The following is a 23,094-nucleotide window of genomic DNA, read 5'->3' as shown; positions in this document are numbered from 1 at the left end:
TACTTTTTTTAAAAAATAACTTGTAAATAAAGTTGGCATACAAATTCTATTCTTGAATCATTAGAAAGTATGTGATTCCTATTAAGCAACATGTAGATTTATTCTATATACAAGTTGCAATAATAATTAAGCTTGAATTACTATGTAGCCACTTGGTTCTTGTTCATTACATGAACTTAAGTTATAACTTAATTTTTTCTCTTAATAAACCAATCTTGTTATATTTAGGCTTAAAAAATTGAAGATCTAGCTAATAACTTTTAAACTATTATATAAGAATGTTATACTGTTGTTGATAAGATGGAACTCATCAAATCTCAATAAATGGTTGAGTATTTGCGTGTTGCATTAGCAATCAATTGTCTTTCAATTAGGTGTTTTGATGATAGGTGAGTTGTATAGTGGACCATCTAGTGAACAATGTTAAAATTGCTTATAACTTTATCTTTAGCAAGATGAAGGAGCTAAAGGTGCTAATATCAATTTTGATAAAATCAAAAACTTTGTATTTAATAAATACAAAGTTTTTGTTGATTGGTAAATAGAACTACTTAAGCACAATGTAATTGCTCTTGTTGTCGTTACATTCCTTCAAATCTAGAAGCAACAAGCTTTGATGGAATATAATCAAAGTGAGTTAGAATAAAAAAATTCTTGCTTTGATAGATGTTAGAACTTTAAATTTTATTGTTTACAAATTTTGGAGCTAAATATTAGAATTATTATAAAATAATATTTACCAAACGGACACATATCTATTATATTATAAAAAAAATTCTTATGTAAATAATTATAATAAGAATTAACATATATTAATATGTATATTTATTGAATTAACATCACAATATTCTTTGTTGTCATTTTGATTGTAATTTTGATTTATATTATTTTATAATTGATATATATTTTAATTTTTTTATAGTTATTGAAGTATAGAATTTAATGCATAATTGCCACATATTAAATACATACTTGAACTTAATATACTTTTATATTAATAATTTGAGTCACCATTATATTATACTTAAATAAGAAGTACGTGTAATTAAAGTTTGATTTTTTTATTTAATTATATTTTTTAGAGCTTTTATAAAACTTATAAAATATATTTAAATGTAAATTTAATCATATATGCATACATACATACATACATACATACATACATGATAGAATTCAAGGATTTACTATAATTCTAGTAGCACTGAATTAAAAAATCACGAATCATATAAAAATTCAAAAATCTATATATTTTTTTAATACACATATAACTTATGTAATTCTTTTATTGAGTTAAACCAATCTGTTAGTTGCTAAAAATATTAATTAATCTAGTTGCATAAAATCTAAACTTGTTGAAATAATATTAAATATTAAAATTCCATGTGACAATAAATACACATGTGTAATTTTAAAAATTGACATGGAAATTTTTTTATATTACTTATTTAATGTACTATAGCCATTGATGCAAAAATGAAATTACCCCCCCCCCCAAATACATTTCTATTAAATACACTCATCTCATATATACATAATTACTATAAAAAATAACATTGATTTAAATATAACTTTTATTAAAGATATATGGATGCACATAACATACATTTACTTGTTTATTCAATTAATACCAGATTATTGTCGTTTGTGCATCACATCACATCCTTCACAAATATTAAACAAATCACAACAACAAACAAAGTCATTACTAGAAAATTTTAAAAATCATTGAACTTTCCCAACATCTTCACCATTCGTCCTGCACCAGCATTAAGGAATTTAACTTGCATAGAATAATGTTTTGGAATGAGATATCATCAAAACAGCACTTCAACACCCTTGTGCAACTTTTAGAGGAAACTACAAATTGAATCCTTGTCATATTAATGTGAAGGCATTTGAGTGAATCTTCTTTAAAAAATTCCACTTCTCTACAAAATTGAACTACAGCTACAGGCGAAGGAAACAACTGAAATGGGATAGTCTACAAATCACCTTCATTCTTGACTAATCAAATTAGAAACGCAATGACACTTGCTCCTATCTAGATAAAATGTATCTTGGTGCAAGAGTATTTTCAGCTTCAAAAGCAATTAAACAGCAGTCGATAACATTGTAAGCTTGGGGCTGCTTGCAATGTGTTTGGCAAGAGATATGCATGTTTGCTAGCCTGCATTGACTGCAACAATTGCCCGTATTAAAACGCAGCTAATACACAGATTAGCAAGCTTAAGAACTGATCACTGATTCAACTTGAGTTGAAATTTTATAGCCGCCATAGGTCACAATTGTGAATAAAAGCTGCAGCTTCAAACAGTCAACAGTATATATATATATATATATATATATATATATATATTGTTTTTGGCTTTTGCATCGACCTCCAAACCAACTCGAAGATGCTTCGCTCTGTCCTCGCGTCAACGATTCAATCCCACTCAATTCAATAATCAGAGATCATCCAGGTTGCATGTCACTGAGTCGAACCGAGAGAGAAACAAATGCCGACTATGGAATGCATCTTGAGCACATAACCCTTTCCAAAAGAAACCAGTCCAAACTGGAGAACATAGCGCTTCGAGGTTTCCAGAAATCACATCATGCATAAGCACCCACTTCTTGAGCATCGGTCCAGCTAGAACACTTCGCATACATATCAGCGAGAGCGTATTTGAGGCTGGAATCTTGAGCCAATCCAGCTTTAATAATGCTGGCATGAATTCGTCTGCCTTCTACAAGAGATCCTAAACCGGTGCATGCTTTGAGGACACCAACGAAAGTCACCGTGTTTGGCAGCACACCATCTCGTTGCATGCTACTAAAAGTTTGAAGAGCCTCCTGAAACCGACCCTGCCGAACATGCCCAACTATAAGTGCAGTATACGAGACCACATCTCGCTCATCCATAATTTCAAGTAGTTGGTGCGCAATGTCCGTTCTCCCACACTTGGCATACATATCAATTAGGGTACTATCCAAAATCTGATCTGTTGCAATGCCACTTTTGACCATGTGGTCATGTACTTGCTTTCCCTTCTCCAAGTCTCCCATAGTAGCACAGACATGTAAAACAGTTGTATATGCAAACTTGTCAGCCACTATGCCTTCTTTGAGCATCTTCTCATAAAAGATCCAAGCCTTCTCAGGTATACCAGCTTGAGCATACGCTGCGATCACTGAAGTCCAGGTTACTAAATTCCGCTCAGGGAGCTTCTCAAAGATTTGGAGTGCATCCTCTAGGCTCCGACAATTTGAGTACATGTTAAGCAGAGCAGTCCCCACCCATAAGTCAAGCTCGAGACCTGCTTCAATGATGTACGAATGTAGAATCCTTCCCTGCTCGAGTGATGAACACACATTAAGAACACACACATAAGTCACCTTGTCTGGCTTCAAGCCTGCTTCTCGCATTGCTTCAAACAGCTCAAAAGCCTCGTCGAAGTAGCCGTTTCGGGCTGCTCCAGCAATAATTATATTCCAAGTCACGACATCACGGTCCTTCATTTCTGTAAACATCGTGTGTCCCTGCCTTATATTGCCACATTTTGCATACATGTCGATCAGGGTGTTCCCTAGTATTCTATCTGAGTGTATTCCCGCTTTAATCATATCACAGTGTACCTTCTTGCCTTTCTCCAGCGACCTCAAGCTTGCACAAACGGAGAGAATAGTCGTGAATGTTACCCCGTCAAGTGGCAAACGCTCCTCAAGCATCTGCTCGTAAACTCTGTATGCTTCCTCAAGATGGCCTAACCTCGCATACCCCGTCAACATCATGGTCCAAGTGAACATATCTCGTTCTCGCATGTTGTCAAACACCTGACGAGCATCCGTAATACTACCGCACTTCATATACATGTTCAACAGTGCATTAAGTACAAAGGTGCTGGGGACAAACCCACTGTTTTCCATGTGTGCATGCACGTACTTCCCTTCAGCGAGGTCTTTAATGTTGGTACACCTCCTCAGCAGGCAAACATAAGCATAAGAACCAGGGTCGACTCCTCGTTTGTCTAAAACATGAAGAGCATGCTTAGGTCGACCATTTAAGCAAAGCTCCCTGATACTGTCATCGCCCCTAACAACGGTACGTATTCTCGGCTTTTTCATAGGATAAGAAGTTCCTGTTGAGACATCATCAAAGCGCTCTGCATGTGGAGCCCTGGTCTGCATCTCCCTGCAACGCACTCCAGATTCAGTTCCAATAATTCGTCGCAACACATTTTCGGCGAATTTGTAAGAATTGCATATACGAAGAAAGCTGAAATCATGCAAAAAATACTCACTCCAATCAAACCTGAGCTAGGGGTAGAACATCACATTGTTTTAATTGTTTCCGACTCCTGTAAGACATGATCCCCGGCAACGACTTCGTCATTCTCTACATTTATGATTCCATCTGGTGATGCACGGCCTGGAGATATTGCTGCTAACTTCTTCCGCACCCAAGCTGGATTGGACGCACTCTTCATCCAGAGGCGTTCTTTTGTTTTCATATGTATCCAATCTGGCTGCTTTGATTTGACCTGCAATTGCGTCCCAGTGGCGATGGAATGTCAGGTGGAAAGTCTTTCGAATCGCTCAGATAGAGACTCCTGTCGACTAAACAATTCTCTGCTGCACGTGAATTCCGCTTAACAAACCTCACAAATGTAGAAGCCAGACCTTCAGTTTTTCTCTGAATACGCAATGAACAATCCTCAATAAAACTCAAAATTAAACCTTTAAAGTTCAAGCCATCCCCTAAAATCTATTCTACGACAAGGACGGCTAATCCGCAACGATACTCAGAGGTAAAACGGCTGAACCTTTTGTGCTCTAACATCCGCCCATTGCGACGGATCAGAAAAGAACTTCCGCCACAGCCTTTCAGCCTTCACTATCTGGCCTGAACTCGACATAGAAAGTACTCCATTAGTATAGTGCAATCCACAAATTGTACACACAAACAGTATGCTTCTTCAACAATGTAGCTGCGTCCGCAATCTCCCCCACACCTTAGGCTAAGCACATCCAGGGGCCATTTACCCCAAAACGCACCTCTCTTCTTCGGCCAGGGCAAGTTCGAAAGCGGCACTTTCTCAAGGATTATCACTTTCTCGGCTCCAACCTGCAACTCTCCCAGGCCCAATGCGGCAAAATTTCTAGACCCAGCATAAGAGAAATGCCTTAAGCTCCGCAGGTGCCGGCTGGATTCGCCCAGCATCGCAACAGCCATAAGTACATCTCATGTATAGACATCACGAGCCTCGACCAAAAAACCTCTCAGACAACATGACCCAGATCACAAAACTCACGCACAGCATGGCCATGAATAACCGTGACCAACAGACTTCACTACGTTCGCTCCGAAGTGCGGAGTAGCAGCTACCGACATTGACTCAAAACCCTAATCCTGTTCCCTTCAGGCAAACACATTCATCCAATCTCGAGGACCTCAAGCATTTAATTGTTGCGCATGGATCTCTGAACTCCACACTTCTGCGAAGAGTTGGACCCGTGCACGCTGACTTCAATTACATCGCCCTCTTTCACTTGTATCTATAGTCTCTCCATGCACGTATTGACTAACCCAGCAGTCTGGGAGTAATGAATCATCAGTAGCAGAGGGGTAGCGACCAGGGAATGTATCTGAACTTGCACAATTAGGGCTAATGCTCTGTAAGCTTGGCATTCCCTGCTTTTAGTTGTGCGATTCCGAGCACGGCCACGGGAAGAGTCTGCAAGGAAGCGCAAGTTTGTAGGCAATCTTCAAATTCAGGGGGTAACAGATTGAGACGTTTTGATTCATATCACAGATCATGGTCGATAATCTTACAGAGGAATAGTGCAATGGTTCGTATCCATCAAGGATATTCAAAACACGTAAATTCTTCACCTTGTATCGAAGGGCTAGAATAACGATCATCGAAGTTCAAGTGTGCATGGCTCGAGTGTAACCTGCGAAACAGAATGCAATGGTCCAAGAGGTTTGCATTCGGAACAAACCTCAACCCATGGACTCAAACACTGTAGAGAGCGAATATGCGAAAGAGAGTATGCATAGTGTGATGATTTATATGGGGTGTACTTCGAGAGTGGAAAGGTGTGAAGGATGCGAATTGGGAGTCCGCTAGACAGCGTGAAGGACGCCCACACAGAGGGATGGGAGTGAAACAGGAAAAGCTTAAGGACGTCATGAAGCTCGGGGAAAATTCAGAGGAGAGTCGCGTTTCAAGCTTTGAAAAAGATTATCTCTCATATGTGTGTTTTTCTGTTCAATTGCATCATGAGCAACCTTCGTCATCTAAGTCAGAATTTGAAAAGGGTCACGACACTCAGGGATACGTTATGAAAGTGAGCGGAAATGAATCATGAAGATAGAGCTCCCACACCCTAGGTCAGGTACCACTAAGAAGTATGTGATGTTCACATAACTTATTCTTCCACAGACTTCAGAATCTTCTCACTTGTCCAGGTTCAGCAGTTATGATGCAGGTTGCGGCTGTTTGGGGAATAACTGCACCACCTGTAGAAGTGTTCAAGTGCACACCACCAACATGGTCGAAGAAGTTGTTGATGCTAGTCTCTCTTGATTCTGTTGCCATAAATTAACTGTAACGAATTCACTGCTATGGGAAATCAAATATTGAATGAATTGGATTTGAACAATACAACTTGCAGATGTAGGTCTCAGGGAGACAATGTGAGTGCTAGAAACGAATTCCTCCAAAGTTTCTGCAGGGTTATGCCACTTATGCTCTGTGACAAATAAGTCGTGGAACACATCAGCGAGAGCTTCACTCAACAAATATTCCGGATAGAAGAACAAATTGTTTGAATGGTCTTGTTCGCAAGTTCTATCTATGATGATCAAGTTCAATATTATCCAAGAACTACTTGCAACTGCAGCAGTATCCGATGCAGCTTCATCCATCTCCTCTTGAAATAAACAAAAAAGTCCATGCATTTTCAGAAACAATGCTGCACACATTCCTTATGTGGTAGAAGCACATACGCATAAACTCGCATCCTCAAGAGTTTTTACCCATAATCTGATTGTAACAGGATTCCGTAAAGAACTGATGAAAGAACGCTACCAACACACCCTGGAATCTATAGAGACAACAGAAATGTGTATAGATTGGCCAAAACCAAGTGATGACATGTTGCAATTCGTCTCCCTGGCAACCTCATGGAATAATGGACGTTTCGTCTGTATGAATTATTCAAAAGGGTGTATGCTCCAGAATGACTTTGTACACTGTAATCCATCGACTGCAAGATAGGAACCTAATTTCAGTAAAAAAGGACAATTAAGAGAGTTTAGAGTTTAGGGTTTACCTACACATACGCCTCAGACACCATATAATAACTTATTGCTGTTCCATAATGTTGGATCAGGAAAGACATTTACATCTATAGCAGTTGTTGAATCTCATAAATCATGCAAAGGGAGAGCACTCGTGCTCGTAAGAGGTAACATCTGCTGATAACTTCAAGGATCAGATTCGTAAGTGGCCAGGTGGAGAAGTAAAAGACTATGAAATAAAAAAGTATATATCTTTTGCAAATAAGCTAAAGAGATTAGACGATAATCAAGTAATGTCAAGCTTTAGCAATAGGATAATGATAATGGATGAAATTCATAACTTGAAACATTCTATGTCGGACCTTGATGCGGAGACTGTATATGGTCAAATGTGGAGATTATCTCACCTTGCTAGGAACTGTAAGATACTTCTTTTGAGTGCAACTCCTATGATAGACAAAGCTGAAGAGATCCTATCTATTCTTAATTTAATACTTGATGTTGATCATCAATTTGATACATCATTCTTTCCTACTGAAGATGACTTTAGAAGAAGCATAATGGGTAGAATATCATATCTCAACAGTAACCAACACATGGCAAAAGTAATAGAAGAAGGAGTAACTCTAGAAGGTTGTTCGGTCAAGGTCGTTCCGTCTTACATGGATGGATATCAGCTTGAAGCATATAAGAAAATAGATATTAACAATCTCGATGACAGTGTGTACAGAAAGCTCTTTAATGACCTTCTGGGATGGAACATATGGTTTGGATGAACTCACTCAATTGAATAATCCTTGGGTAAATAATTTAGGGCCGCAGAAAAAACCTACAAGCAATCAAGCAAAAAATAGCTTGAGAGATTGCTCCCACCTAAACTCTTCACATTGTGCAGAAGTTCAATACCTACTTCCAACAAGATCACTTTAATTCACTTCGTATTCAACATACGAGCAAAAGAGAACTCAGCAAGGGAAGAAATCGATCCCTACAGGATCAACAAAATTTAAACCCTTCAGAAACTTTGTCTTGTAATTTGACTATATAACTATACGTTGTTCATCATTAGTGGAATGGAAAATGAAGGAAACAAAAAGGACGAGCTCTGCAATCTCACCAACGCATGATGATGTGAATTCTGAATTGTCAGTGAGAACTGTAACGATAAAGCACGTGATAGATACTTGAAGTGACCAACGATTCCATCAGAGGCGCAAATGAGGATGAGACGTCTCTTTCCCCTCACAACATTCTCGAAAGACACAGCATATTCGAGGAGCAAACTCACATGTAGTCACGGCATGCAATGATTCAAACACGGCCGCCAGCCTCCAGCGTAAAAGAATGGAGACCTTTCTTTCAAACCGAGAGTACTTTTATCACTTCTAACCCGTCGGGGAGATTTCAACAACTCATCGCGATCGCCCGAGCAGCTCACTCTGCGACAAAGCGCTTAAACCCTAGCGACGAACTCCTAAACGATTGCCGAAACCAGATCAAGTCAAAAATTTCCTACCATTGCAACAGCATGTAGTGCGTGGAAGCTTTTACAATGCGACACGAACGATCCACGCACTGACGTGAATCCTGGCACGCACTGTGCCCTCTCGATCTGTCGGTCATTGATCCGCACTGACATCCCACGCCGATGGTCATGGCTCGTTCCGCACGAAGTGTAGGACCTGGGAGAAACTATTGGCGGGAACTCACAAAGGCGCGGGGTAAGAATGGCGCGAACAGACAGCCAAGTGGACACATCAGTGAAAGTGGCTGTCGCTCATTCATGACACGAAGGCTGGTGACGTGCCTGTATCAAGAGACGTGGCAGCCTCAATAGCTCGGGTAGAGAGGTGGTGATATGAGATGGCCAAGAATTTGTTAAAGTAAATAAAAGTGAAATAAGTTATTTTGTAGAGGATATTACTTTAAGTAAGTTGCTAATAGTCAAAGGATTGATTTTTGATGAATGAAAAGGGCTTCCTTTGGATGTAGGATGAGATCAAGGACCAAGAATCAAAGTCAAGAGGATAAAGTATTAATTAGTGAATATTTGAAGATTAAGTAAAGTAATTAGTGTTAAGCATAGAATACTCTTGTGATTAGTAAGATGCCAAAGGATCCTAAGACTATGTGTGCATAAATCAAAGAATGGAAGTTGTCATTTAGGGCAGCAACCACTACTTAAAAGTAATGGATATTGGAAGTGAGAAATATCTTATTCTATACTCTTTTGTATGCATCATTATTGATGCTATGTGTTGTGACTTCAAAGTTCTTTTTTTTCAATAGAATTGATGGAGTCAGTGATAGGAAGTGAAGCAATCACTCCACCTCAGCTCCAAGCAAATCATCATAAGTGGTATTTGAAATGGTATATAATATGGATATAATTAGTATACTTTAAATTAACTTCATGTTTGTTTAGTTGAGTTTGGGCTTCTCTTCAAATTCTGAATTTATTTTTCAATTGATTTTGGAAAAAATGGCATTTTCATATTTGAAAAAGAATAAAGAGGACTATGTTACCTAATGAATTAATCAGTAGAAGACTCTACTTCTTAGATTCAGATATTTCAAATATACATATATATATATATATATATATCACCAACGAAAAACATTGACAACAATGCGCTATAGTAATGAGAAGGATAGATTGCTAAAGATTCAATTTAAAGATTATAATGTTTCTCACCTAAATTTGTTTGATTCTTGAGAAATAACATATGTAATCTTTTTTTCTTTTTCTTTTTTTTTTTTTTCCCTCTTCTTTTTAATTTTGTTTTTAGTGATTATTAGGAAAAAAGAAAAAAGAAAAAAATCATTTTTATCCCGCTTTTTTTTGTTTCTTTTAATTTTCTAAATACATTAACATAATTTTCTTTGTTTTGTTTCTATTGATCAATACAAAATTTGAAATTCATAAATGATAATAAGATGGAAAAGAGAATACTCCAAACATTGAACTGAAATGTCAAAGACAAAATGATACATGTTTAATCATTCTAGAGTGTTTTTCACATATTGTATCAAGTTATGACAATTTTAAAAATTATATGTATTTCCTTCTAATAAATGCATTCAAAAGTTGAATGTTCATTACTAACAATACAATTAATCCTGAAAAAAACAATCATCCAATTTAAATCAGAGCAATTTCATGTAATAATAATAATATAAATAAAATAAACACAGAAGAAATGAAAAAATTATATAAAATATTTCACCTTTTTCTATGGTTAATCAGAAAATGGTAAAGGTTTCATTAAATACATTTCAATGCCATCTACATACTTTTCAAACATACATTAAAATACATTAAAGCATTATTATTATTATTATTATTATTTAATTTCTAAATAAATACATGTGTGTGTGTGTGTGTGTGTGTAGATATAAATATATATACAAATGGGCATCTAATAAGACCAAAGGCAAAAAAACAGTATATATATATACATATACATATGGGCATCTAATAAGACTGAAGGCAAAAAAACAATAGAGCGCAAGAAAGATAGAAGAATGGACAGGAGCAGGTACAGTGGAAGTCAAAAAGTGATTGAGACAAGGGAAGGCAACAAAGGAATCAGAAACACAAGGCAGAAGGGTATACACTTCAAAGCCATATTTTGAAATTCCTTGCAAAATTCTTCACCAGAACAGTAAACCCTAATGCTGAACCCAATTGCTATTTGGTGTTACTTTGTGTTTTCCCTTCACATTGCTCCTCCATTGCTTCTCACCAGCTCTTGACACACTCGTTTTCCATGTATTCCTACAGATTTTCGCTGTTGGAAACCTCAACCAATCCATACGGCAATTCAAGGAACTCAATCAGTACATGGCTACAACCAACAGCCATCTACAATGCACACATGGGTTCACACGAAATACAGTCAACCACTCAAACTTCGTTCAGCTACCGAGCTCCATGACATATCAGCGATCGCAATCTTAGATGCTTACTGAGTTTCATCACAAAGCCTCAGTCAGAAGCCAAAAAACTGATGTGAGATTCATGATTGCAAGCCCATTCGTAAAGAAAGCTCCAGCACAACAATCCATCAATGACAACCCATCAACATGGCTCCAGCAGAGTTTCTGTCTCGAAAAGTGGATGGTCAATTAATGTCAGCACCACCACAGCGCACTGATCACGTGGTTGTACCGGACAACGACCGCTTCCCTCACAATTAATCGCTCGCTGGTCATAACACAAACCGAGCTCTATCAGATCGCCTTCATCGCACTCACTAAACAATATCAATGACAAGGTTTGTCTAGATACGATCACATTCGTGGACTTTGAAACAGTGCTAGCCTAATCATGCGTACTACGTGGAACCATGCAAACATCGATTCATGCCACCCGTTCTTTTATGTTTTGCACAATTCTCTAGACCAAGACTCCGGAACTCACGATTTATAATTCAATTTGGAAGCCCAACAGCAGTCAAATCATTCTGACGATTCAAAATGATTCAATAAACTCACAATGGGCGTCCTCGCAAGTATCATGGCACGCTGACAGTCCATAGTGACTCATCACTTCGACATGACTAAGAGAATTCTGAGCCCATAGAACAGTATAGAAGAAATCAGCACTGCAGTGCTCTAACTGCGCTGCTTGCAGTAAATGGCATCATTTATAGCTCCTCAAACTTACAACCTAGTTGGGACCGACTTTGGCTACATACATGATCGCTTACTGCTCCCTTCAACCTCCTGTGCTGCTCCCGGACCGTAGCTGGGCACAGTAGGGGGTGGGGGTTTACAGGGTTCAATGCACTTGGTTGCTGCTCAGACAATCTACATTTAATCCCTTCCAGAGCTTTATAAGAGGGAGTTACAGAAACTTTGGCTTTTCTCAGTCCAATCAGCGGCAATTACCCAGGGCAGAGAATAAGGCATTGACTTTGGGAGGGAACCGAAAATGATTCGGTTCATTGACTTTATACGCCTTTTGTGGAGTTGAGGTGGTGGCCTTATCAAACCAATCTCCTAAAAAGAAAGATCTGATAAAACATCCACAGTTTCCGAAATTGGGCCTAATCTCACTTTGTGTCGAGACTCGGTCATAAAGTAACAGTGGGCGGAAAGATCGAAACGGCGAAGCTGTGCGTCTGCGAGGGTACGCGTCGGGATTCGATACCTCGTCGATCCAAACAATGTTTCAATCTGAGCCGTTCGTTCAAACCTGGATCCCAGGGAATCGACGGACGTCCCAAGATTCTGTGTAAACTTTGAACGTCGTTGCGTGGATGCAGGGACAGGCTTTCTCTGGAAACGTCACTCGCTGAAGGCTGGGTTGGATTAGCCCCATGAAATCGACCCTCCGCCCAGTGGAAGGACTGGTCACAAGCAAGGGAGAGCCAAAGGAAAGAGAAGTGCGCTCGTGCGCCGTCTTTCCCAAGCAGTTGGAATCGCTGTTTTCGGCCGTCGATTGTTGATTTCGATTCGCCGGAGCTCAAAGGTCGCGCTTCATGTGGTTCAGTCTCTTCCCTACCTCGGTGTCCTATTTTGTCGCTGGCTTTCTTCATCCTCGTTGTGGTGGCGGCCTCGCATTTTGCACGTCCAGCTTTGTCGCCATGGCCGAGTAGATGAAACGATTCTCTTGGCAGCATTAAGCTTTTGCAGCATGTGACCGAGGTTCGTTGGACTCGCCTCCAGCTTTTCCCAACAGAGAGAGAGACGCAGGGAAACAACACGACAGCCTAGTGTTGGATTGCGTTGCCGATTGATGCGTTGAAGTCCGGAGGGTGCTCTTTCTGCGTTGCTTCGTCGGCGAATTTTAGTATTTTATTTAGTACTTTTTGGGTGAGCTGATCTTGTGTTGCCTTTTTGGCGTTGCCGGGCATTGCGTTCTGTTGGCGAGTGCGTCTATTGCCTCGTTCGGACTTCTCGGATTCGCTGGACTTTGGAGAGGTTGTCGTTGTGCGCCAGTGTGCGCTGTGAGGGTAGTGCTTCATTTCTGCTTTCGGGTGTTTTTGTGAAGATTCAGAGGTTCGGGAAGTATATGATGGCACTGCACCGTCATGTTAAGGTGCATAGTGACGTTTAGGAGGCCCATTGGCGATGAATATATTTAGCATTGGCTCAACTAGGAGTTTTTTTTGTAAGATCTTTTTTGCTTAGCTGGTCGGGGGGGGGGGCTTTGCGGTTTTTCAGTGACTGAATCTGACAGGGAGGCAATATGTAGTGAAATTTAACTTTGTTATTGGCGAATGAATGGAAGGATAGTTGCTGCTTTGATCTTCCGCTGACAATGTATGCAGCAAATTGTGCCTCCAGGCAGGGGTTACAGGTGCGGAGTGCCGAAATTCAAGTGTTTCATGATTCACGCTCGGTCAAGTCAGACTTTTGTTCTCTTTGAGTCCATTGAGCTCTGGCCTTCCACGAACAATTATCAGTGGCTCCCATTTGTTATAAACTGAAGGAAGTGGCTGCTAGCCAAGACATCCTGGAATTCGTTCTCTTTGAGTTTGTTTCTGGTTATGAGGAGCATGAAGATGAGAACATGATTACGGGAACTATGCAACACGTTCCTAGAGTTACAAAAGTTCGCCAGGTGAACATCTCACCAAGCGCCCCTCTCGAAATCAGATATTGGAAATGTATTCTCGGAATTGGAGTTTGTTTAAGGTTACAGCAAATACCTCACGAGGGATCTTGACATGTTAGTAGGTCAATTCAGAGCTCCCATTTGATTGTTATGTACTGGACGTTCAGGACCGTCCGGTTTGAACGAGTGACTCCAAGTCTTGGTGTGGTTGTTTGAGTTGATAACTCCGCTACTCACTCTTTCATTCTTGGCAACTGAATCAGTTTTTACAGAAAAGATAATACTTCTGAGATTGATACCCCAGCTCTTGGTTGCAGTAGCATTCTGGTGGGAATTTGTAGTATCGGCATTGACATGAAATGGTTGGTATTAGTGGCGCTTAAGCTTGAGTGTGGAGTGAAAGGATTATATAGGCCAAGGGTTCTAATGGTCTTTTCATTATTTTCGATTTAATCAGGTGTCTCTTGGAGGTGCCAGTGCAAGAGAGCTAACTCGAGATGAGTTGCTGGGACGGGTGGCCCAACAGAGAGCAGTTCGATCTTTTGGCAAGCAAGCTACTGCCTCAGCGCTACTTATTCAGGTTCAATTCGCCTTGCAAGTGCATGCAAAGTGTTGCTCTGTTATTTGCAATCCGGATCGTTTTCAGAGAACTAACATCATCTCATTTGAATTGTAGAGGGTATGGAGGGGTCGAACCATTGCAAGGCAGGCTGCCGCTCAAGCCCGCACCGATTGGGACAAGCAGTTTTTTCTACGACATGGTGAATATCAAAATCCGATTTCCGCTGATGCAATCTCTAATCAAATGCTGCGTCCACTCTTCATGTTTCTTAGACATTCAAGCTGCTTCGATCTACATCAGACACAAGAAGGTGCTGAAGATGCGGGTCGTCTCGCGACATGTTTTCGAGTACTCTTGCAAAGCATCCACAATCCAGGTGTGTGCTGACCATCCTCTTAAACACGTTCTATATCAGGTCACACACAGTTGCACACTCTAAGATCAGATGATGGATAATCTAGTATTTTATCAAGTGCTTGAATATAAAGTTCTAGCATTATCCATGTTTGCGCAGGCACAAAGCAGGCATTTACTTTTGAAGCCTCACACTAGTTGTTGATTCTTAGGTTCTTTCAGCAGTTATTGACTCATTTAGTAGCCCGTGATAAAGTTTAAGATAGTTTTGGGAGTTTAAGAGAGTTGTTGAAGTTGTGCAGTGGTGGAATAGGCTAAGTTATTTCCTTTCCAATCTTGAGGAGGAGGCTAATGAGGCTCACTTTCTCGAGTTTTTGCGAAAATCATGTGCTTTCAGACATGCGGTACAACTACTGCGACTTATCTGTTGGATTTCCGGACAAAATGTCGAAATGGATCTACCAAGCTCGACAACTTCTGAGGCTTGCTTGTGCGGCTTTAGGAAAAAAGGGACATGAATTCGAACCGAAAGCGTCGGACAATAATCACATTACACTGGAAGCCTCCAATTTGGCAGGATTAGCTATACGAGTTATCATTGGATTAACGGACAGTGGTACATGGAAGTGCTTTGATGAGCCAGGGCAGGAATTCAGGAAAAGGAAGGCCCATCTTGTTGTTTTAGGTCTGTTGGAGTGGCTGGCTAGTGGAAGCGGTGGTCTCTACTTGGCTGTCCAGTCATATATATTGGCAAATTTTCCTGTTCCAGGCATAAAGGATGACCATGCCCGTTCCCGTGGAAAGAAAGACAAATTTATAATTACGGCGAGCATAATCACTATCACTTTGAGGCCCCTGCTGGTACTATCCGCAGAGTGTAGTAGAGACAGAGACGATGAGAAGACTTTTGAAGATAAGGACTATACAACTGCATCAAACAGAGCAGCTGCACAGTTTTCCGCGCACATTCTCACTATTCCTTTTCTACCTCAACGTTTACCTCAGCCGTTGTTGCCAGCATTGCAACATCCCTCAGCTTTATCTCCATGCCTCCGTTGTTTTGGGGTGCGTCTCATTTTATGTTACATTCGACAATGTTTTTTTTAATGTTGACAGCTCTCTTACTTGGAATTACTGCTCTTAGTGGGTCTTCTTCAGTGAAGAATTCTGCATGCCTGCTTCATCTATTTGGTTGCCAGTTGCTTGAAGTTTTAGTATATCTTTTTGGCACTGATTTTTGGCCCCACACTTTTTCAAATGCAGGTGCCCATCAGAAACATGATTCAAGCAGCTACAACTTCCTCTGCTTTACCCTCACTTTCCTCTCAGCAAGGAAAGGTTGATTGCAAATTAGCTGGTGTGCCACTCTCTGCTTGGGCTCTCTCCAATCTCGTGTGCCTTTCTTCCCATACTGTGAATGACAATGCTCGGTTTGTAAATGGCTTGATATGTCAAGAATATGTGCAAGCCTTGTGCTGCCTCATAGAGGACTTGAATCCATGGGTTGAATCTACTCGAAAGCGTAAAATGGCTGAGAAGAGTGCAAATGAAGAGGAAGACGACAGGGATGTTGAAGATAACAAGATTATTAGAATCAGGTAAGCAGATTTTGAAAAACTAATGCATTGCACAAACTAGTGAAAAAATTCTGTCCAGCCCTTAGTTCGTAATTGAAAAAGAAATTATGTAATTATGTGTATCATTCAATGTCTGCTATTTTAAAATCCCAGTCCTGTTTCTTTTGTTTATGATTTACAACGTGAAGTGTTGAGTAATATGGCACGAGGTTGAATTCTTCTTTCAGGAATGAGACTTCGAAAACACGTGAGACAATCATTTTCCAGTTACTTGTTGAGAGCTTAAGACCCCTGCATCAGCAATGGCACCTTCTTCAGCTCATGAACGAAGCCGCATTAAATGATTCTGCTCCCATGGTATTTTTAGTTGCCAAACGATTACCCAAGGGTGATACAGATAAGCTTTTTAGTCAATCAGATGTTGCACGTTTATATTCCAATTTGCTGCCAGCTTTTTCAGTCCTGAACCCCTTTGGAGGGGCATTACCAATTCTTAACCTTCTTGCCTTCACTCCTGGAATACTTCCCCAGCTTTGGGATTGGCTCCAAACCTCGCCAGGTCTTGCCCACCTTTTGAACTTAGATTACTTTCAAGGAGAACCGAGTATTGAACGATGTGTTGAAACCCAACTGAGTAAAACCCAGAAAGAATTATATAATTCTAAGAAGAGAAGTACAGGCGGTCGATTGGCTGCTGCTTTGGGGTGGAAAAGCAGGTCAAAATCGGCTTGTTTTGCTGGTAGTAATAACTCTTTCATTGTAGATAACCGCTCTTCAGGTAGGGCTCCTGAAAGACAGGAATTTTTACCTGGGAGATCGTCCATTGGAGGAGTTTCGTTAACAAGAACATTTGAACAATCTGGTATTTTGCCACCAAGGAGGTCTGTCGATCGAGTAAGGCGCACTCCGCGGCGCTCCCCTGTTGGGCGACCAAATTCAGATACTCCAAGACCGTCAGTCGACCAGCTGGTTCCCACATTTAGGGATGAGCGTCTTTGGAGATCTGATGTTATTAGTGATCGTCCTGACACAATCAGATTTTTGGAGTCACCTCGGGTGTTGACAAGGCAGGGTGCGAGTGTAGACAGACGAGCTGTATATTTATGAGTTCTGTAAATTATTTATGTTATTTGGTCGACTTACAGGGACACGGAGGCAGAAGTTGACGTGCCATATCGGATGGCGGAAATGGACTTTTCTAAGAAAGGTCCAGATGGTGTGCCGGAGGACGTCTTACCTGTTCTTTTGCTGTTTTGCGCAGCGTATTCCCATCTGCTTCTTGTTCTTGATGATGAAGAATTCTATGAACACCAGGTAAGCTTGTATAATGGTAATATGAACGGTATACATCTGCTACTGTTTCGTACTTCAACTCCTCCGACGCAGAGAATAGGTGTTTTCACGCAGAAAATTGTAGTCTTTTTTGAGGTGAAACTTACCACAAATCAACTCGTTTGTTTGTTTGTGTTTATTTTCTCATGTTCGTTTACCTTCGCTTTTGTATGGGGTCTTTTATACAGGAGCCGTTCACGTTGGATCAACAGAGAGTTATTTCAACTATGCTTAATACTATGGTGTACTGCGGGTTTTTGTCTACTTTTAAACGAAGAAACTCTCGTCTTATGAATGTAGCAATCAAGTGTTTGAGGTCATTATACGAAAGAGATTGCCGGCATAGCTTCTGCCCTCCAGGCTTTTGGCTAGGTCCAGCTAAGACCATGCGTCCTCCTACAGTTGCTGCAGCTCGATCATATGAAGTTGCACTTGCTCTGGAGAGGTCCGGTGATTCATCGCAGGCACCAGCCCTAGGGATTATCCTGAGAACAATTCCTCACGTAATTCCATTTGAAGAAAGGTAATGCCATTTGATTTTCTTGGTTCGTCTCACCTTGTTCAATCAGAATAACTGCGGAATACGTACAGATAATGTTTGTGAGCAGATTGCTGTCTCAACCGTTCGGAGTGGGAATCCTCTGTTAGCATCGTGAGTAGATGTCAATTTGAGACTTTTGTTTACCTGTCAATACTCTTGACTTGTTTTCATTCATCATATCTATGCTTACTGGAGTCTAAGTATGGATATGCATTCTCCCTTTGATTTAAAGATGCCTTTTTTTTGTTGCAGGGTACAAATATTTCGTGAGTTTGTGCGAAGTGATAAGTTGCTGAAGATGGGAGGAGATGCTGTTGGTTCAGGTCCAGGAACAATCGAAGTAACTGTGCGACGGGACCATATTGTTGAGGATGGGTTTGCTCAATTGAATGGTTTGGGATCGAAGTTGAAGTCCTGTGTGAATGTTTCTTTTGTTAACGAGCTGGGCCTCAAAGAGGCTGGTCTGGATTATGGTGGGTTGTTCAAAGAGTTCCTCATCGACCTCGCCAAAGCAGCTTTTGATCCCGGGTATATACTCTACTTTGATCGACTAGGTTCTAATGATGATGTTATAGCAATGAAGTGCAGTTTCCAGATTTCAGCAACACATTTTGGCTCGAGCATGCACTTATTCACTGATTTTATGCTGCATGTAGATATGGTCTTTTTTTTCAAACAGCCACAGAAGAGGGGTATCTTTTTCCTCACGCTGCTGCTGGAAGTCTGGGCCATGGATTACGAATGTTGGAGTTTCTAGGACGCATTGTGGGGAAAGCTTTGTATGAGGGAATTCTATTGGAGTACTCCTTCTCACCACTTTTCATCTCGAAGCTTCTGGGTCGGTATAGTTTTCTTGACGAGCTGTCTAGTCTAGACGCAGAGCTACACCGAAACCTTGTTTACCTCAAAGTAAGTTTATGTTTATGTGTGAATAGTGGTTCATACATTCATTTCCACCAAGATGCACATTTGCTTTTGGTTAGGTTCTTCTGGCCTTGTTGTGAACACATGCTGCTCTTGTAAGTGTTACCTTGAAGTGAGTTCGTTGAGTTCCCTTTTTTGGTATCTACTATCTTGCTATCAAGCCTTTATAAGCTGGATCACCTGGTTGCAGCATTATGGGGGAGATGCTCGAGACCTAGCCCTGGACTTTACTGTAACAGAAGAACTTTTTGGTAAGCATTATACTGTGGAGTTACGACCGGGTGGTGCAGATATGGTAGTGACAAATGAAAACAAACTGCAGTACGTTCATGCCATGGCCGATTATAAGCTCAACCGGCAGGTAAGTTACATATTCAATCTTGTCCTCTGCATCTTCTAGCAGAATCCATCACTCAGAGTAACTTTTTATAGTTGTGTGGTTTTTCCAATGCTCTTCCTTCGTATTTTGGTTCCCTCGATCCGTCATATCTTGCAGGGTGTGGGTCCTAGGGCCAGTGTTATGGATGGTTGCATAAGGAATTATTTTACGTTGCAGATGAGACCTTTGGTAACTGCATTTGCAAGGGGCATGGCGGACATTGTTGATCCACAATGGCTTGGTCTTTTCAATGCCAAAGAATTCAACCAGGTTAGATAAAGGATTCCTTGTATATTTTCCTCGGTATGAAGCATTCTGCCTACAGCTGTTTAGATGATTTCTAGTTGGGTAGATGTCACAGAATACAAATATACTCTGCACAAATTGTGGAATGTCTGATTAAATAATTATTTGTGAGCCTTTGAATAGTTTGTTGATATTCGCATCAGGCACAACTAGGGAGCTCATCATGAGAATAGCATGCAGACCTCAAATTGCCGATTTTGCAGCATCAACTTTCCTAATGCTTAATGCTAACATCAGTGGTTTATACCGTGCGGGCTAGCATAGCTGCTGTCAGGTGGTGACCATGATTTTGACGTGGATGACTTACGCGTTCACACTCGTTACACTGGTGGCTACACTGAGAGTAGTCGAGCTGTTAAGCTATTCTGGGAGGTATGTAGTTCGCTGTGAAAGCAGGTGCCTTTTGCATGAACATCATCACACTTGGAGGGGTTTAGTGGCTTTTTCTCTGTCTCTTGTATGAAGTGTCTGTATTTGCATTGTATAGGTGGTCCGAGAGCTTACAGAAGAGGAAAGATGTGCCCTTTTGAAATTCGTCACCAGCTGTTCTAGAGCACCCATTCTGGGATTTAAGCATCTCCAACCTGCCTTCACTATACACAGGGTAAATTACTTTTTTCTTGTGTATTACTCTGTTGGAGAAACTACTTTGGTCTATATCTCAGTGCTGTTTTCGGAAGAATCGTTAATATTCCTGAAGTGTCTGTGCGTGAAGTTTGAAAATCATTGATGTTCGCATACGATTCTCATCCAATTGGAAGCCAATACTTTCAGGTAGAATGTGAGGCATCAATGTGGGCCGTCATTGGTGGGCAAGATGTAGATCGTTTACCATCTGCTTCTACTTGCTACAACACCTTGAAGGTAAGATTTAGGATTTCATTTCTTTGTAGACAGCTACGAGGTTTTCAACTAGAATGCAACCCACGAGATCGAGAGAATGTATACTTGTTGAACAAAGAGCAGAACAATTTTTTTTTTTTTGAAAATTATGTTAATAAGTTAGGCCAGCAGAGCATCTGTTCGATCTGAGCCAAACCTGAGCTGCCTAAAGTTTTCATGGTCACCGGGAAGTTTCACGAGATGGGCTTTGCATTTCCATTATTCATTTCACCTTTTCAATGATTTGTATTGTCCATCCTCATTGTCAGTGTTTGCGCTGATTTGAGTTGCTTCTGAAAAACCTAATTGTTGTACTTATTTCTGTCCCCTGCATCATGATTTCAGCTCCCAACTTACAAGAGGGCACCCACTTTGAGGGAGAAATTGCGGTATGCCATCAAATCAAACACAGGCTTTGAACTCTCTTGATTTCGTTGCATTGGTGGAGGACTCATGGGGCTGGTAATTTTCTCATTCGTGTACAATTGGAAGGTAGATAGCAGAACACAGTCAAATGATGTATTGTGCCTTTTGACGCTCACACTTCGATGTACAGAATTTGTTGCTTGTCTGTGTTTCTACTTAGGTATGCATGATACAGCATTTGCTTGTGTCATAAGAACCTTCCCATTTTAGCCTTCGAAGGGCAGTGTGAAGCAATACCATACGATGCTGAGGATAAATTCTTAGAGCATTCTTCCAGAGAAGGTAGATAGTTATTTAGCTTGACCTGATGGGGAAGGGTCAGTGTGGTCCAAATAGCTTAGATTCTGTAGCATTGCAATCTTCATCTTTTTCAAGTTAAAAGGTCGATAGCAAAGGAAAAAAACAGAAACCTAATGGAAAACAACTATCATTCTTTACATATTGAATGATTGTAGAAATTAGAAGAAGTTGTGTAATGTTTTGGAAATAATCTATGTGTTATAATTCCAATCATGCATATAAATAAATAAATAAATAAATAAATAAATAAATGATTTACAAGAATTATTTGATAACCAATTCTAAATAAGAATTTATTTTCTCTTATACAATTGCATTTAGAAATATTTAAAGACAATAAGTACAAATAGAATTCAAGATTCAAAATCAAATAAAATATAACAATAGAGAATTAAAAAAAAAAATTGGCTTTAAAACTTAAGTCTTTCAATGCTTGTAATTTTAGTGATATAATAAGAATTCTAAGCATGTTTTAATATTAATAATTTAAATTATCAAAATCACCAAATGTTTTTTTGCACCATTTATTTTAATAAACTTATTCTTATTTTGATATTTTTTTAAAGTATGGATTCAAAATATTTAATTTAGATTGATATTTGTTAGTAGTATAGCCATGAAATATCAAGTTTAAAACCATGTCAATATATACTACTTACTATAAGTAGTAGTAAATAGATTCAATACTTTAGGTATTATTTTCAAATACAACATCTTTTTAAATCTAAGATTTCTAAGCATTCTCTTATTGTAAAATAACTTTATTTTATGTATGTATTTTTTAAATTCAAAGAATTTTCTAATTATATAGTTATTTCTATAATTTTAAATATTATTAATACCTATTTACTTTAAACAAATACTCAAAAATTATATTCCAACTACTATTCTGTATTTTATTTTAGCAAGTTAATCTATTGATAATTGTTATCTTTTCTATGAAGAGTAATTTTTATCAATTATAAAGATATGCTAATTAGATTATTAAAATGATATCTTTGACACTATTCTTACAATACAAAATATGACTAATATTACTATTTATAAATAAAAGTAATATTTGTGTATTTATCAAGGACATGAATTATAAAAAATCAAAGGATCAATATATTCTTATGTTGTTAGAAAAGAATATATAATCACTCAAAGATGTTTTAATATTAAACTAAAATGGCTAATATCAAAGATAAGAAAATTAAAGACTCTTGAAATAAGACTAATAAAAAAAAAGATATTGACAAGAGTAAAAAAGGCTTCACTCTTGCTTCAATATATACTATCTATGAAACAAAACCAAACTATCTCAAAAACCCAAGATACTTTTATTCCACAGCAACATAAAATCTCATCACAAAATAGGACAAAACAAACGAGAATAAAATTGAACGCAATTAAATAGAATTGGACATGATAGACAAATTGAACAAAGAGAAAGAGAACAGAACAAAACTAAACAAAAAGATGCAAAACCAAGCTTTACTAAAAAAAAGGATCTAAAGCCATATATACCCCAAATGCCCTAAAAGGCCTTGGCCAATCCTAATTATACCTTATCCTACTACCCTAGACTTTCTAAAATGTTCTTAGGTAGTGGATCCTATCTAGATAACCACCTTAAATTCCTTTTCTAATTTTTTTTATAGTAGGTTCTATTTAAA

The 23,094-nt window shown here is 39.2% G+C and overlaps 2 protein-coding genes and 1 long non-coding RNA gene across 8 annotated transcripts; 1 reads left to right on the top strand and 2 right to left on the bottom strand.

The window, feature by feature from the left end:
* Positions 1 to 1,845: 1,845 nt before the first annotated feature.
* On the bottom strand, positions 1,846 to 9,026 carry LOC112293835 (pentatricopeptide repeat-containing protein At1g11290, chloroplastic). 6 transcript variants are annotated; one of them, XR_012219300.2, is made up of 6 exons: positions 8,406 to 9,026; positions 5,038 to 8,117; positions 4,806 to 4,885; positions 4,318 to 4,523; positions 2,379 to 4,174; positions 1,846 to 2,167 (listed from the first exon to the last, which is right to left on the bottom strand). XR_012219300.2 is itself a non-coding variant. In XM_073539889.2 (6 exons), exons 3-6 carry the CDS (start codon positions 5,213 to 5,215, stop codon positions 2,596 to 2,598), a joined length of 2,043 nt encoding a protein of 680 aa, XP_073395990.1. In that variant the 5' UTR covers positions 5,216 to 7,254; positions 7,696 to 8,117; positions 8,406 to 9,013; the 3' UTR covers positions 1,846 to 2,595. The 6 variants fall into 6 exon arrangements, 5 of the variants coding, with proteins under 5 accessions (XP_073395990.1, XP_024399509.1, XP_024399510.1 ...); XM_073539889.2 differs by having other exon boundaries at positions 1,846 to 4,174; positions 5,038 to 7,254; positions 7,696 to 8,117; positions 8,406 to 9,013; XM_024543741.3 differs by having other exon boundaries at positions 1,846 to 4,174; positions 5,038 to 7,254; positions 8,071 to 8,117; positions 8,406 to 9,013.
* A 1,875-nt stretch (positions 9,027 to 10,901) lies between these two features.
* On the bottom strand, positions 10,902 to 11,899 carry LOC112293838 (uncharacterized). Its single transcript, XR_002973121.3, has 2 exons — positions 11,786 to 11,899; positions 10,902 to 11,495 (listed from the first exon to the last, which is right to left on the bottom strand). It is a non-coding gene; the product is annotated as an uncharacterized LOC112293838 (long non-coding RNA).
* Positions 11,900 to 12,636: 737 nt separating this feature from the next.
* On the top strand, positions 12,637 to 21,573 carry LOC112293837 (E3 ubiquitin-protein ligase UPL7-like). The gene is given in 15 exon segments (XM_024543745.3): positions 12,637 to 13,859; positions 14,311 to 14,433; positions 14,530 to 14,791; positions 15,167 to 15,834; positions 16,033 to 16,367; positions 16,574 to 17,660; positions 17,867 to 18,201; positions 18,472 to 18,747; positions 18,876 to 19,128; positions 19,334 to 19,504; positions 19,700 to 19,792; positions 20,093 to 20,200; positions 20,316 to 20,432; positions 20,603 to 20,692; positions 21,056 to 21,573. Coding segments are annotated over 15 exon segments (4,053 nt in total). The 5' UTR covers positions 12,637 to 13,808; the 3' UTR covers positions 21,140 to 21,573.
* The last annotated feature ends 1,521 nt before the right edge of the window (positions 21,574 to 23,094 follow it).

This window comes from Physcomitrium patens, chromosome 16 (genome assembly GCF_059467195.1).
Source record: "Physcomitrium patens ecotype Gransden chromosome 16, ASM5946719v1, whole genome shotgun sequence".
Taxonomy (NCBI): Eukaryota; Viridiplantae; Streptophyta; class Bryopsida; order Funariales; family Funariaceae; genus Physcomitrium; species Physcomitrium patens.
The sequence above is the reverse complement of the archived record's forward strand: the minus strand, read 5'-3'. Positions and strand labels throughout refer to the sequence as shown.

Bases quoted from the DNA above. Each gene is read 5' to 3' on its own strand.
- LOC112293835 (XM_073539889.2), bottom strand. From the start codon at position 5,215: ATGGCTGTTGCGATGCTGGGCGAATCCAGCCGGCACCTGCGGAGCTTA. The intron at 4,886-5,037 runs GTGCGTTTTGGG...TGTCGAGTTCAG, and splicing joins GCCCTGGCCGAAGAAGAGAG to GCCAGATAGTGAAGGCTGAA. The intron at 4,175-4,317 runs GTGATGTTCTAC...AGTGCGTTGCAG, and splicing joins TCGGAAACAATTAAAACAAT to GGAGATGCAGACCAGGGCTC.